This window comes from Dipodomys ordii, unplaced genomic scaffold, assembly GCF_000151885.1.
Source record: "Dipodomys ordii isolate 6190 unplaced genomic scaffold, Dord_2.0 Scaffold180, whole genome shotgun sequence".
Classification (NCBI taxonomy): Eukaryota; Metazoa; Chordata; class Mammalia; order Rodentia; family Heteromyidae; genus Dipodomys; species Dipodomys ordii.
In genome coordinates, this window is record NW_012267396.1 from 856,725 (window position 1) to 870,598 (window position 13,874).

Here is a 13,874-nt window from a genome sequence, read left to right on the forward strand (position 1 = left end):
GGGCCCCGGGGCGGAGCCCTCGGGACCCGGGAGGGCCCCGGGGCGGAGCCCTCGGGACCCGGGAGGGCCCCGGGGCGGAGCCCTCGGGACCCGGGGTCGCCCTCACCCCGTAACCGGACGCTTCCGCCCCCCACCCCCACGCCGGTCGCAGGGTCCTGAGCTCATCCAAAAAGCCCAGGGTCTCCATGGCTTCATGAACTGGCCCCACAATCTCCTGACGGTGAGTGGGTGGGGCGGAGATCATGGACGCCTCTTTGGGGTGGGGGGGTCGGTCCACAATCTCTAACCCCTTTGACAGCTCTGCGATGGGGGTTCCCTCAGGACAGCGGAGGCTTCCAGATGGTGTCCCTGGTGTCGCTCTCCGAGGTGACAGAGGAGGGCGTCCGCTTCCGCTCCCCCTATGATGGCAAAGAGACCCTGTTGAGCCCAGAGAGGTCGGTGGAGATCCAGAATGCGCTGGGTGAGCGGATCCCAGGGGGAGTCCTGGGTATCCCGGGACAAAGATATATTCTTTGTACTTTTTTGTATGAAATGTGTTAACAGAGCCCCTTCCACTCGCGTCCTCCTACCCATCTCCTCTACTCCCACTGGTTGCTTTGCTACTGTTACTAATGTGTTATACACCCTTGCAGTGCTTACAGTAAATACAAGCAAGTTTAAGTGTATTCTGCATTTTCCCTCTATGAGAAGCAAAGCTATTCAAGTTGGACACTAGTGACTCATGTCTGGAATCCTAGCTACTCAGAAGGCTGTGATCTGAAGGTGGTGGGTTAAAAAAGAGTCTGTAAGACTCTTATCTCCAAAGAACCACTAGAAAGCCAGAAATGGAGCTTTTGCTCAAGTGGTAGAAGGCCAGCCATGAGCAAAAAACCCTAAGCAACAGCACAGGCCTTGAGTTCAAGTTTCAGGACCAGCACAATCAATCAATCAATCAGTCCTCTGTTTAAACAGGTTAGGATGGCTGCCTAGGAATCAGCCATATGTGGCAGGCACTGCTGGGGTTTATCATGTGCCCAGTTGGTGGGGGACTCCTTACTGACAGCGTCCTACCTCACCCTCAGGCTCAGACATCATCATGCAGCTGGACGACGTGGTCAGCAGCACTGTGACAGGCCCCCGCGTGGAGGAGGCCATGCACAGGTCAGCTGACTTGTGGTAGTAGGAGGGGATCCAGGTCCCTTCATTTCAACAGGCCCCTGGGACTCACAACCAGGGCTCTCTTGCAGATCAGTCCGCTGGCTGGACCGCTGCATTGCAGCTCATCAGCAGCATGACAAGCAGAATCTGTTCGCCATCATCCAGGGTGGGCTTGATGCGGATCTCCGGACGACTTGCCTTGAAGGTAGAGGGAGCCAGATGCTGGCAGCACCAGGCCTTGTCCATCACAGTCCTCCACACAGGCCAGGCACAGGGGTGGGGCTTCATTAAAGAGTTAAACAGGGGCTAGGAAGGTGGCTCAGTGGTAGAGTGCTTGCCTTCATGCATGAGACCCTGGGTTCAATTCTTCAGTACCACATAAGCAAAAAAAGCCACAAGTGGGCTCTGTGGCTCAAATGGTAGAGCGCTCGCCTTGAACTGAAGAGCTGAGGGATAGCGCCCAGGCCCAGAGTTCAGGCCACATGACTGACAAAAACAAAACAAAACAAAAAAAATGTAAAACAGGCTGGGCACAGTAGGTCACACCTGTAGTTCTAGCTATTCAAGAGGCTGAGATCTGAGGATCATGTTTAAAGTCAGCTCAGGCAAAAAGTCCTGTGAGACTCTCATCTCTAATTCAGCACCAAGAAGCTGGAAGTGGAGTTGTGGCTCAAGTGGGAGAGCACTAGCCTTCAGCAGAAGAACTGACAGGTAGTGTGTAGGAGCTGAAGTCAAGCCTCTGTTTGAGCACGTACACTAAGTAAGTAAATAAAGTAAAATAGAGAAGACAAAGGAGGCCCCAATGAGGCATATGTTTGGAGAAGGTGAAAAATTCAATACTTGGTGATTTTTCCATAATTACTATGCAACAGGAAAAATTCCCTTTTTTTTTTTCCAGTCATGGTGCTTAAATTCTGGGCCTGGGCGCTGTCCCTGAGTTCTTAGCTCAAGGGTAGTATTCTACTACTTTGAGCCACAGTGTCACTTCTCGTTTTCTGGTGGTTCATTGGAGATAAGAGTCTCATGGACTTTCTTGCCCAGGCTGGCTTTGAACCCTGATACTCAGATCTCAGCTTCCTGAGTAGCTAGGATGACAGGCATGAGCCACCAGTACCAGGTCAATATGCCAAATTATGATTCCAGATTAATCTTTTGGGTTTTTTTTTTTTTTTTTTTTTTTTTTTTTGCAGAACTAGGGTTTGAACTCAGGTCCTTTTACTTTTTTTTTTTGTCGGTCATGGGGCTTGAACTCTGGGCCTGGGCACTGTCCCTCAGCTCTTCAGCTCAAGGCGAGCGCTCTACTACTTGAGCTACAGTGCCACTTCCGGTTTTCTGGTGGTTTTTATTGGAGATGGGAGTCTCACGGTCTCTCCTGCCCGGGCTGGCTTTGAACCTCGATCCTCAGATCTCAGCCTCCTGAGTAGCTGGGATTACAGGCGTGAGCCACCAGCGCCCGGCAGGTCCTTTTACTTAAGTAGACAGCTGATATACCACATCAACCATGCCTCCAGCCTGGCTTTTTTTTTTTACCAGTGCTGGGGCTTGAACTCAGGGCCTATGCACTGTCCTTGAGCTTCTTTTGTTCAAGGCTAGCACTCTACTACTTGAGCCACAGGCCACTTCTGGCTTTCTGTGTAGGTGGTACTGAGGAATCCAACCCAGGGCTTCATGCATGCTTGGCAAGGACTCTACCACTAAGCCACATTCCCAGCCCCTTTTGTAGGTTATTTTGGAAGTGGAATCTAGTGTTATTTTTTCTGCCTGGATTGGCCTCAAATTGTGATTCTCCAGATCTTTTTTTTTTTTTTTTTGGTCGGTTGTGGGGCTTGAACTCTGGGTCTGAGCGCTGTCCCTCAGCTCTTCAGCTTAAAGTGAGCGCTCTACCACTTGAGCCACAGTGCCCTTCCGGCTTTTTCTGCTTATGTGGTGTTGAGGAATCAAACCCAGGGCCTCATGCATGCAAGGCAAGCGCTCTACGACTGAGCCACCTTTCCAGCCCCCAGATCTTACTCTTTTGCCTAGCTTAGATTACAGATGTGAGCAGCCAGTGCCTGGTTCTTTTGAGTCTTGAGAGCCATTCCGTACAGTGGAAACAAATAGGTTTCCAAAGTTACTGATGGAGAATCTGAGCCACAGAGCTCTTGTGTCACTTACCTAGTTCTGTGCAGCTTGTGTGTCCTTATTTGGGGTTTAGATGCTTCAGTGTTTACTGTACGTTACCATTCCTGTCCTGGAAGTATATGGTCAGAGGTGAGTGCTGAGTTTTATTTTGCCAGTTCTGGAGGTCCTGGCATGGTCCACTGAGTTGCTGGGGAGGCCTGGAGGACTGTAGAGCAGGAGAGGGGCCAGATCCGATTCCCATCATAAAAAACCGTTCAGAACTGATGGACAGAAAATGGGAGACCCTTTATCTTGCCCAAAGAAAAAGCGCCAAGGAGCCAGGTGTCGGTGGCTCACGCTTATAATCCTAGCTACTCAGGAGGCTGAGATCTGAGAATCGTGGTTCAAAGCCAGCCTGGGCGGGAAAGTCCATGAGACTCTTATCTCCAATGAGCCACCAAAAAAATAGGATGTAGAGCTCGGGCTGAAAGTGATAGAGTGCTAGCCTTGAGCAAAAGAACTCAGGGACAGCGCCCAGGCCTTGAGTTCAAGCTCTATGTCTGACAAAAAGAAAAAAAAAGATGAGCAAGAGAAGGCAGAGGCAGCAGGGCGCCAGGCAATGGGCTGACCCGGGAAAGCTGAGAATGCTCATTTGTCTGCATCCCTTCTTAATCTTCTGCTGGGGGGCTAGGTACCCCTGTGCCATTGTCTACTTCTCTGGACCTTCTTTTCCTCTGTAAAGCGGGGAGTTGTTTCTACTTTCAGCCAATGACGGTAAGGATTGAATGGGAACGTCCAGTCAAACTATCCTGCCTGCTTCTGCCTTCAGCCTTGTGATCTTATAAAAGAGGTCCTCTGTCAGGCACAGGGGTTCATCTCTGTTATCCTAGCTACTTGGGAAACAGAGATTAGGAGAGTCCCAGTTCTAGGCCAACCCAGATAAAAAGACCTTCCCAGCTCCATCTCAACCAATGGCTGAGCATGGTGGTGCACGCCTGCTCTCCCAGCTACAAGGAAAGCACAGTGGCTTCCCACAAACACTGGGAAGCACCAGCAGGAGGATCGGAGCACAGAGACTCCTGAAGATAAAATGAGATGTGTGTAGAAAATAATGTCCAAAGGAGTTGGAAGTACTTCTTCGCTTTCCAGCGCCTGCCTAGCGATTGTGAGGACCTGAGGTCAATTTCCACCACTTCCAAAAAAGAATAGAAACATCCTTTGTGTGTGGTAGTGCACACCTGTAATTCCAGCTCTCAGCAAGCCAGGGCAAGAAAATGGTCATTGCAGGCCAGCCTGGGCTATGTACTGTGATCCTGACTGGAGTAGAGAACGGTAAGAAAACATTCCAGTGCAAGGCTCAAACGGTAGAACACCAGCCCACCACGTGCAGCACCCTGAGTTCAAACTTCTTCTTCTTCTTCTCTTTTTGGCCAGTCCTGGGGCTTGAACTCAGAGCATGAGCACTGTCCCTGAGCTTCTTTTTGCTCAAGGCTAGCACTCTACCACTTGAGCCATAGCACCACTTCTGGCTTTTTCTGTATATGTGGTACTGAGGAATTGGACCCAGGGCTTCATGCATGCTAGGCAAGCACTCTACCGTGAAGCCATATTTCCAGCCCTGAGTTCAAACCTCTGTACTACTTTAAAAAAAAAAAAAAGAATAAACAAAAGAGGTCCTTGTTAACCTCCTGCCTTCTGGTCCAGTGAGTCTATAAATAGAGCCCAGCTCATGTTCATGAAAGCAGAAACTAAGGCAGAGCACAGGTAGCTCACACTTGTAATTTTAGCTGCTGAGCAGGCTGAGATTTGAGGGGCACAGTTTGAAGCCAGCCCAGGCAGAAAAGTTCATGAGAAGCCAGGTGCCAGTGGCTCACACCTGTCATCCTAGCTACTCAGGAGGCTGAGATCTGAGGGTCCAGGTTCAAAGCCAGCCTGGGCAGGAAAAGCCGTGAAACTCTTATCTCCAATAAACCACCAGAAAACCAGAAGTGGTGCTGTGGCTCAAGTGATAAGAGCGCTCGCCTTGAGCTGAAGAGCTCAGGGACAGCACCCAGGCCCAGAGTTCAAGCCCCATGATCGACCAAAAAGAAAAAAGGAAGAAAGAAAAGTTAATGAGACTCTTATCTAACTACCAAAAAGCCAGAATTGGACCAAGTGGTAGAGCAAGAGCTCAAGGCCTAGAGTGTAAGCCCCAGCACTGGCATTGAACAAAGAAATCTTTGTTGAAAAGCCAAAATGCATTTACTCTACCTCTGTATCAAATAGCCTAGCTCAGCCTACCCTGTGATAAATGGGCTCAAAACATGCACATAAGCCTGTGGTTGGGTGAGAACATCTTCCACAACCCTATCTGTTGTTCACCATATTGGCTAGCCTGGAACTTCCTTTCTTCCTGCCTCATGCTCAGGGATTACAGGCATGAGCTACCCTGCCCAGCTCAAGGCCTACATTTGAAGGAATGCCTATTGATTCCTGGGATTTAGTGTCAACTGTACAGAATAGGAACAAAAATCAATGGTGTGGGGCCACTGACACTTGGCCACCATCCATCTGTGCCCCCAGAAATGACCAAGAGGGACGTGCCGGGCTTTGCCATTGGGGGCCTGAGTGGGGGCGAGAGCAAGGCCCAGTTCTGGAAGATGGTGGCGCTGAGTACCTCCATGCTGCCTAAGGACAAGCCCCGCTACCTCATGGGGGTCGGGTATGTTTGGGCTGGGCCTCACCTGGGGGGGGGTGGAGGCAGATTTTCCCCTCCCCCCTGCTGGGGGTGCTTTGGGGGGTAGGTGAGAAAGAAATGGCTCTTCCCTGGGGGTGGCTGGGACGGATTGTGGGGTGGGGTCCGCCTTCACTGGCCCCCCGTGGCTGCACCCCTGCCCCTCACCAGCTACGCCACGGATCTCGTGGTCTGCGTGGCCCTCGGCTGTGACATGTTCGACTGCGTGTTTCCCACCCGGACAGCGGTGAGACCCGGGGCGGGGCGCAGAGGACTGTGGGAAACCGGGGTGGGGGGAAGGGTCCTGATGATGAAGTCCCGGATGACACTTCCTCTCTCTCCCCCCCTCCTTCCAGCGCTTTGGCTCCGCCCTGGTGCCCACCGGGAACCTGCAACTGAAGAGGAAGCAGTATGCCAAGGACTTCGGCCCCATTGACCAGGATTGCACCTGCCCCACCTGCCAGAAGTAGGTGAGGAAGTGGGGGGCTTGGAGGGGTTCGGGGTGGGCCCTGCTCAGACACTGCCTGCCCCCTCCCCCGGCGCTCCAGGCACAGCCGGGCCTTCCTGCACGCCCTGCTCCACAGCGACAACACGGCGGCCCTGCACCACCTGACCGTCCACAACATCGCCTACCAGGTGGGCCGGGCCGGGCCGGGCTCCCGGGGCGGGGCTTCCCGGTGGGGCGGGGCCAGTGACCACGCCCCTCCGCCCTGCAGCTGCAGCTGATGAGCGCCATGCGCACCAGCATCCTGGAGCAGCGCTTCCCTGACTTCGTGCGGAGCTTCATGCGCACCATGTACGGGGACCACAACCTCTGTCCCGCCTGGGCCTCCGAAGCCCTGGCCTCTGTGGGGATCACATTGAACTGAGCAGGCCACGAGAGAGGGAAGTTGGGGGCTTTGGAAGAGATTTTTTTTTAAGATTGTTTGTACTTTGGGTGGGGGTAAGGGGGTGGCCATGGGGCTTGAACTCTGGGCCTGGGCGCTGTCCCTCAGCTCTTCAGCTCAAGGCCAGCGCTCTACCATTGGAGCCACAGCGCCACTTGCGGCTTTTTCTGCTTATGTGGTGCTGAGGAATCGAACCCAGGGCCTCATGCATGTGAGGCAAGCACTCTACCACGGAACCACCTTCCCAGCCCTGTACTTTTTAAAAAAATATATAAACTTTGAAATTCTAACTAGCATGTGTCTGTGTGTTCTTGGGGAGGTGATCTATCTGGGTCTCCTCCTACTGATGAAAAGTAACTATACAAGCTAGGTAATCTTAGCCTGTAATCTTAGCCACTCAGCAGAGATCTGAGGATAGGTCCAAAGCCAGTCCATTTTAGAAAACTTGTGAGTCTCTTGTCTCCTATTAACTAGCAAAAAAGTAGGAGGTGGAACTGTGGCTAGCCTTGAGCACAAAAGTTAACAGCACCCAGGCCCTGACTTAAAGCCTACCAGTAAAAAGTAGCCATACAGAATTGGGATGTGGAAATTCAACCTTTAATTCCAGCTACTTAGGAGGTGGAAATGTGGAGGATCATTAGAGGCCAACTGGGAGAAACAGAACATCCAGTTAACAAGCTGAGTGTGGCAGCCTGAATCTTTAATCCCAGATACACAAGATACAAGGGAGGTTAGGCAGTAGAAGCTGGTCCTAAGCAAAAACCACATGACTTTATTTAAGGGGGGGAGGGAGGCATGGCTCAAATGGTAGTGTTTAACAAGATTCAGGTCAAACCCCGGTACCCTCAAAAACTAAAAGAACCATCACCGGCAAGAGCTTGTGTTTAGCATGCAGAGACCTGGGAGAGGGAGAGAGATTCTAGGAGCAACCGGTGATGGAAACAAGCCAGCACTGATCTGTGGGAGCACAACCAGGAGCCCTTTTCCTATGCACCAGGGCTCCCAGAATCTGAAGTGAACACTCATGTCGCCATTGGCAGGAGTTGAAATAGGAAGTAGCTTGCCCAAGGTTAACATGAAGAAGTTACTGCTGTCTTGGCGCTGGTGGCTCAGGCCTGTAATCCTAGCTACTTAAGAGGCTGAGATCTGAGGATGATGCTTCGAAGCCAGCCCAGGCAGGAAAGTCCAGGAGAATTATCACCAACGAACCACCAGAAGCCGGAAGTGGCGCTGTGGCTCAAAGTGGTAGAACACTAGCTTTTGAATGGAAGAGGTCAGGGACAGTGCCCAGGCCCTGAGTTCAAGCCCCACGACTAAGCTCTTCTTTGTGTCTTGACTCTCGGCCCGGACACTTTACCACTGGGCCATAGTCTCCTTCTCTCCCTAGGAGACATAAATCTTGCTTGACTCAACTTCTGAGCGTCTTGGGTCTCCGCGTTCAGAGCGTCACGCAGGCTGGGAATGACGAGGCATTCTGGGACATGGAGTTTCTATAGAATCCCAAAACTCAGACGTGACAGTCACTGGGTCCCACCACGAGGTGTCGCCTTTCGGCGAGCATGGCGGATCTTAACCTGTACTCCAGAAGACTAATACACAACAATCACCAGTTTAGAACGGGAGTTTCTTCAGAAGACAGTAACGTACTACAATCACCAGTTAGAATGAGAGTTCCTTTGATTGACAGATACAGTTCTCAATCAGAGTCAAGATTGGAACGTTGAAGCTCAGCCTCTTTTACCTTATTGGCTGTAGAAGCGAAATGACATTTATTTTGACCAATAGAAAAACTTTAGGGAACTAGATAGCGTCAAGTAACAAACCAGAGTTTGAGGCTCGATCTCTAAAATCATTGGCTATCCTTTAGACTGGCAGTTCTGTCTGCCAATAAACCCGTGGAACTCCATGTTGGGCGGAGCCACCATGTCTTTTCCCGAAACACCGCCTCCCGAGCCTTGACAACTCAGTTTCTATTCCTATTGGCTGTCGCACAAGAGTGACAGCTCATTCCTCCAATGAGCTCGCGGAACAGCCCCTCGGAGGAAGGCTTACTCAGCTGTAGGCCTTCATTGGCTCACATGGGTGAGTGGCAACAGTGTGGACCAATTCAAGGCGGCTTTAGATTTTTTTGGGGGCGCAGCCTCCCCGCCCCCCGCGCCGGGGCGGGGAGGTCGCTCCGGTCGGGTGTCGCCTGAGAACCGGATGAGGCGGATGAGGCGGCGACTGTGAGGCCGAACCGGGAGCTGGCGTCGTCTCGCCGAGTCCCGGGGACGGGTCGGGGTGGGGGGAAAGCAACGGCCACTGACGTCGCGGGGCCGGGTCGTTGAGGAGAAAGTCCGGGAAGGTTAGGACACAGGCCGGGAGCGCCGGGCGCTCGGGCGGAGGGCCGGACCGCCGGCGCCATGGGCAACCGCGGGATGGAAGAGCTGATCCCGCTGGTCAACAAGCTGCAGGACGCCTTCAGCTCCATCGGCCAGAGCTGCCACCTGGACCTGCCGCAGATCGCCGTGGTGGGCGGCCAGAGCGCCGGCAAGAGCTCGGTGCTCGAGAACTTCGTGGGCCGGTGAGCGAGCGCGGCGGGCGGCGGCGGCGGCGGCGGCCTAGGGCGCGGAGGGCGGGCGGGCTCGGGCATGGCGCGCCCTGCGCGGACGGCGTAACCGCGGCGCGCGCGTGCGGGCACCGGGGAGGCGGGCCCGGCCCCGCGGCGGGGCGGCGACCCCGCACGGCGGACACCCCCGCCCCTCGGCCGTGCGTGTCGCCCCGGCTCTCAGCAGTGACATGGTTTGGGGGGTTCTCGGTGTTACGGAGTCCGATCGGCTCTGCCCGTGTCTCCGGGGAGCCCCTGGGGTGTCTTCGGGGGGTGACTGCCGCCGTCTGCATGGCGGTTCGTTTATCTGGAGCCGCGCCTCCGGCCTCCTCACCTCCTCCTCCACACCCGCCCCCAGCCCCGTGCCCCGTTTTGTTTTGTTTGGTTGCTTGGTTCTCCTACCGTTACCATTTGGCTGTCCATCTGTCCAGACCCCCACCCGGAAGTCCCCTGCTGCCTGGCTAGCTGTCCCCGAGTGACCTCTGTCTGCTGTCGGGTCGCCCATCTGTGCCCCCCCCAGACTTTCTAAAGCTTAGGGGGGGAGACCTTGTGTCTGATGGCCCCCAGCTAGCCTCCACTGTCACACTGTCGCTGGACTTTGGGGTGGCGGGGGAGATCTGGCTTGTCTGGTTCTCCTAGGCTGGCTTTTCCCTCTCCTCTCTGCCCCCAAAGCTGGCTCTTCCTTTCTTACAAGTGAATCCATCTTGTCTGCCCACTCTTAGTGTCTACACATCACTGTCTCTCTCCCAGGAATGACCAGAGAATGGAAGGGTGGGGGGGCGCAAGAGAACCAAAAGAGTAAGCTTGAAAACTTTTTTCCTCTCCTCAGTTGGAAGTTTGAGCTCAGGAGAACTTTCTAGAATCCTGTCTTGGACCTTAGCACAGCATCCCAGGGTCTGCGAGCTAGCAAGGAGGCTCAACTAGGAGCTTCTCTCCACTGAGCTGGTGTAATGGGCTTCTTGCCTAGTTGGGCCTGGATAGCAAGTGCTGGGGTGCAGCTCTTTTTCTCTTGGCCAGAGCAGCCGAGGAGAAGCCCTGGTTTGCCCCCCCGCCTCCCCCCCCAAAGCCATCCGGCAGGCAAGTGTTTCTCCCGGGCTGTTTCTGGGATTCAGGAAGTGGATGGATGAGTGCTGTCCGAGTTGGTTCACCCCCCTTGCCCTTCCCCCTTACTGCTGGCCTCTCCCTCCCGCAAGGGCGGGCTCTTCTATTCCAGGAAGTCTTTGGTGTGGCTGCCAATAGATAACATCCCCATCCCCTGAGCCGGCATTCCTCTCCGTAGTTATTGGTCGTCGGCGGTGACATTCACCCTGGCGTCTCAGTCAGCTCTTTCTCGTGGGTGGCACCTTAGAGATGGGCCAGGAGACTGAGAAAAGCCATCAGGCTGGGCGCCCAGCCTTGCTCCTGCCTTCCCACCGTCCTGGGTTGTTTTTTTTTCTTCCTCCTCTTTGCTGTGCCAGGCACACTGCCCTGAATTTACTGGGGCAGAAAGGTGCCAGGGGTACAGGCAGCCGGGCCTGGCGGGGGGCCCCTCGGCCAAGGGCTGCTTTCCTTCCTACCCAGGCTTGCTGTGGGCATCGCACAGCGCTGTGCTTCATTTGCTTGTGTGTGGTGATGGCCCTGAACAAGAATGGAAAAGGAGGCGGTGACACGGTGCATTGAAAGTGCTCCCGGTCAGGGGCGCTGTGGCTCAAAGTGGTGGAGCAGGAGCCTTGAGAGAAAAAGCTCAGGGGCAGTGCCCAGGCCCTGAGTTCAAGCCCCATGATGGACAGAAAAGGAAGAGGAAAAAAAAAGCGCTGCCTTTGGTTTGGCATGGAGGTGTATGCCTGTAGAGTCCCAGTTACTCAAGAAGCAGAAGCACAGGGATCTTTTGAACCCTCGGGCTAAACCTGGGAAAAAGCACAAGCAGCACCAAGCAAGTGCCAGGCCTTAAGTTCAAACCCAGTACTGCAAACACACAAGAGAAATTGCTTTAAAAAAAATGTTTTCTTTTGCTTGGGCAGTGGTAGCTTACGCTGGTAATCCTAGCTACTTAAGGAGGCTGAGATCTGAGGATCACAGTTCAAAGCCAGTTCGTGCAGATAACTCCTAGAGACTTATCTCCAATAATCTACTCTGGAAAAAGCTGTAAGTGGCAAATTAGCTCTAGTGGTAGAGTGCTCGCCTAGGGCAAAAGAAGCTCAGGGACAGGACTGTGAGTGTGGCTCAGTGGTAGAGTGGTTGCTTAGCATACCTGAAGCCCTGGGTTCGATTCCTCAGTATCACATCATCCGTAAATTCCATAAGTGGCGCTGTGGCTCAAGTGGTAGAGCGCTCGCCTTGAGCTGAAGAGCTGAGGGACAGCGCCCAGGCCCAGAGTGCAGGCCCCATGACTGACAAAAAAGAAAAAGAAGGAGAAAAAAGTTGACTTTGTTGAGCATAGGTGGCTCACACCTGTCATCCTAGCTACTCAGGAGGCTGAGATCTGAGGATCATGGTTTGTAGCCAGCCAGGCAGGAATGCGCATGAGACTCTCCATTTCATCACGAAAGAGCTTGAAGCGGAGCTTGAATCTAGTATGGAATGCTAGCTTTGGAGCACAAAAGCTCAAGGACAGTGCTCAGCCCCGAATTCAAGGCCCTGAACCAGCGTGCGCGCGCACACACACAAACACAAAATAACAAAAAAACAAATCAGTAATTCAAGGCTTACAAAGCAGTAAGTAGAAAAGCCTGCTCTTTGAGAAAAACGGAAGTTCGTTTTTAATTTCTGGAATGCGGGTGAGAGCCCAGCAGCAAAGCTTTACCTGCCCGGGACGGCAGGCCGTCTTCCTTCCTTTTTTCTTTTCCTCATTACGTAACCCTGGCTGGCCTCAAACCTCAGATCCTCCAGTAGGGAGGCTGGAAGTAATGGGATTGCAGCTGTACCCTACTGGGCCTGGCTTGGGCCTCTGAATTCCACTCCCTGGTTCTTCTGAGGCCACAGTGGAGACCCTTGTTTCCTTCCTCGGTTGTTCATAAACATACATAGGCAGGCGCCTGATGCCTTCAAGTGTGTGTGTGTGTGTGTGTGATGCCTTCAAGAGGGTGTGTGTGTGTGTGATGCCTTCAAGTGTGTGTGTGTGTGTGATGCCTTCAAGAGGGGTGTGTGTGTGTGTGTGTGTGTGTGTGTGTGTGTGTGTGTGTGTGTGTGTGTGTGTGTACAGACCAGGCTCCCAGGGGCAGCAGGCACTGTTTGCTTTCATTCCCTCTTCCTTGTGGATTGTCTGGGAAGGCTGGTCTGCTGGTCTGCATGGAAAGGGAGCTCTGTCCTGGTTTAGGGGTTACAGAGCTGGCCCTCTGGTTTTCTATTTATTTATTTTTGGTGTTGATTCTGGGACTTGACCTCGGGGTCCCTGAGCTTTTGTGTCAAGACATAAAGTGCCACTTCCAACCTTTTGGAAGTTTATTTGAATTTCACAGACCTTCCTGCCTAGGCTAGTTTCAAACCTCGATCCTCAAATCTCGGCCTCCTGAATAGCTAGGATTACAGGTGGGAGCCACCAGTGCCTGGCAAAGAACCCATATTCCATATCATTGGAAGGTCTTTAGAGTTTAGTAATGAGGTCCATAGCTCCCCCCCACTTGGCTGCACTGGGTTTGGTGGGGTGACTTTGGTAGCTGGCAATAGGGATTTGGGGGGGATAGTACTGGGGCATCGTTGAACGACACTCCTCACATGCAAGGCCTGAGCTTTCATTCCCAATTAAGAAGTGGGAGTGTAGCCGAGCACCGCGGCTCATGCCTGTAATCCTAGTCAGGGAGCCTGTAAAGGAAGGAGTTTGGCAGGATGATTGGAAGTCTGAGAACAGTCTGGGCCGCACGGAGAGGATCTATGTGTCCCCCCACCCCACCTCCCCACCAAACTAGAAAAAAGGAAGTTTTGCTAGTGGTTACAGCATGGATTAACTTTGAGGTCACTGTGCTAAGAGAGTGGAAACAAGCAAGGAGCTCAGGCCTGTAATCCAAGCTAGTCAGGAGACGGAGATCAGAGGATCTGAGGAAGCCAGCCTGCGGGGCAGGAAATGCTGAGACTGTTATCTCCAGTCAACCCCAAAAAGCCGGAAGTGGAGCCGTGACTCAGGTGGTAGTGTGCTAGGCTTGCACAAAAAAGGTTCAAGGACAACGGCCAGGTCCTGAGTTCAAGCCCCAGGACTGGATGAGTTAATGGTTCACATATCTGTTCCTGAACTCCGCCGGATTATTAGAATGGCTCTACTAGGTTCTGCCTGCTCTGGAAGCCTTTGAGTTTGAGACTTTTTTTGGGGGGGGGGTCTGGTCATGGGGCCTGAACTCTGGGCCTGGGCGCTGTCCCTCAGCTCTTCAGCTCAAGGCTAGCGCTCTACCACTTGAACCACAGTGCCACTTCCGCTTGTTTCTTTTTGCTTATGTGGTGCTGAGGAATCGAACCCAGGGCCTCAGGCATGCAAGGCAAG

General features: G+C 53.3%; 2 protein-coding genes across 8 annotated transcripts in view; both read left to right on the forward strand.

Annotated features, from left to right (window-relative positions):
- The window catches only part of Qtrt1 (queuine tRNA-ribosyltransferase 1), a 7,870-nt gene extending 951 nt beyond the window's left edge, over positions 1–6,919 (forward strand). The window contains exons 2-10 of the mRNA XM_013033972.1: positions 152–220; positions 322–460; positions 1,062–1,140; positions 1,227–1,342; positions 5,800–5,938; positions 6,122–6,197; positions 6,307–6,416; positions 6,499–6,586; positions 6,667–6,919. Coding sequence (XP_012889426.1) covers positions 152–220; positions 322–460; positions 1,062–1,140; positions 1,227–1,342; positions 5,800–5,938; positions 6,122–6,197; positions 6,307–6,416; positions 6,499–6,586; positions 6,667–6,819 — 969 coding nt within the window. The 3' untranslated portion in view covers positions 6,820–6,919. The remainder of the gene's footprint in view (positions 1–151; positions 221–321; positions 461–1,061; positions 1,141–1,226; positions 1,343–5,799; positions 5,939–6,121; positions 6,198–6,306; positions 6,417–6,498; positions 6,587–6,666) is intronic.
- Positions 6,920–8,978: 2,059 nt separating this feature from the next.
- Dnm2 (dynamin 2) overlaps positions 8,979–13,874 on the forward strand; it is a 69,219-nt gene continuing 64,323 nt past the window's right edge. Inside the window, exon 1 of one of the 7 annotated variants that reach the window (XM_013034018.1) lies at positions 8,979–9,400. In XM_013034018.1, coding sequence (XP_012889472.1) covers positions 9,240–9,400 — 161 coding nt within the window. In that variant the 5' untranslated portion in view covers positions 8,979–9,239. The remainder of the gene's footprint in view (positions 9,401–13,874) is intronic. The other 6 variants (XM_013034017.1, XM_013034016.1, XM_013034014.1 and 3 more) reach the window with 6 other exon arrangements.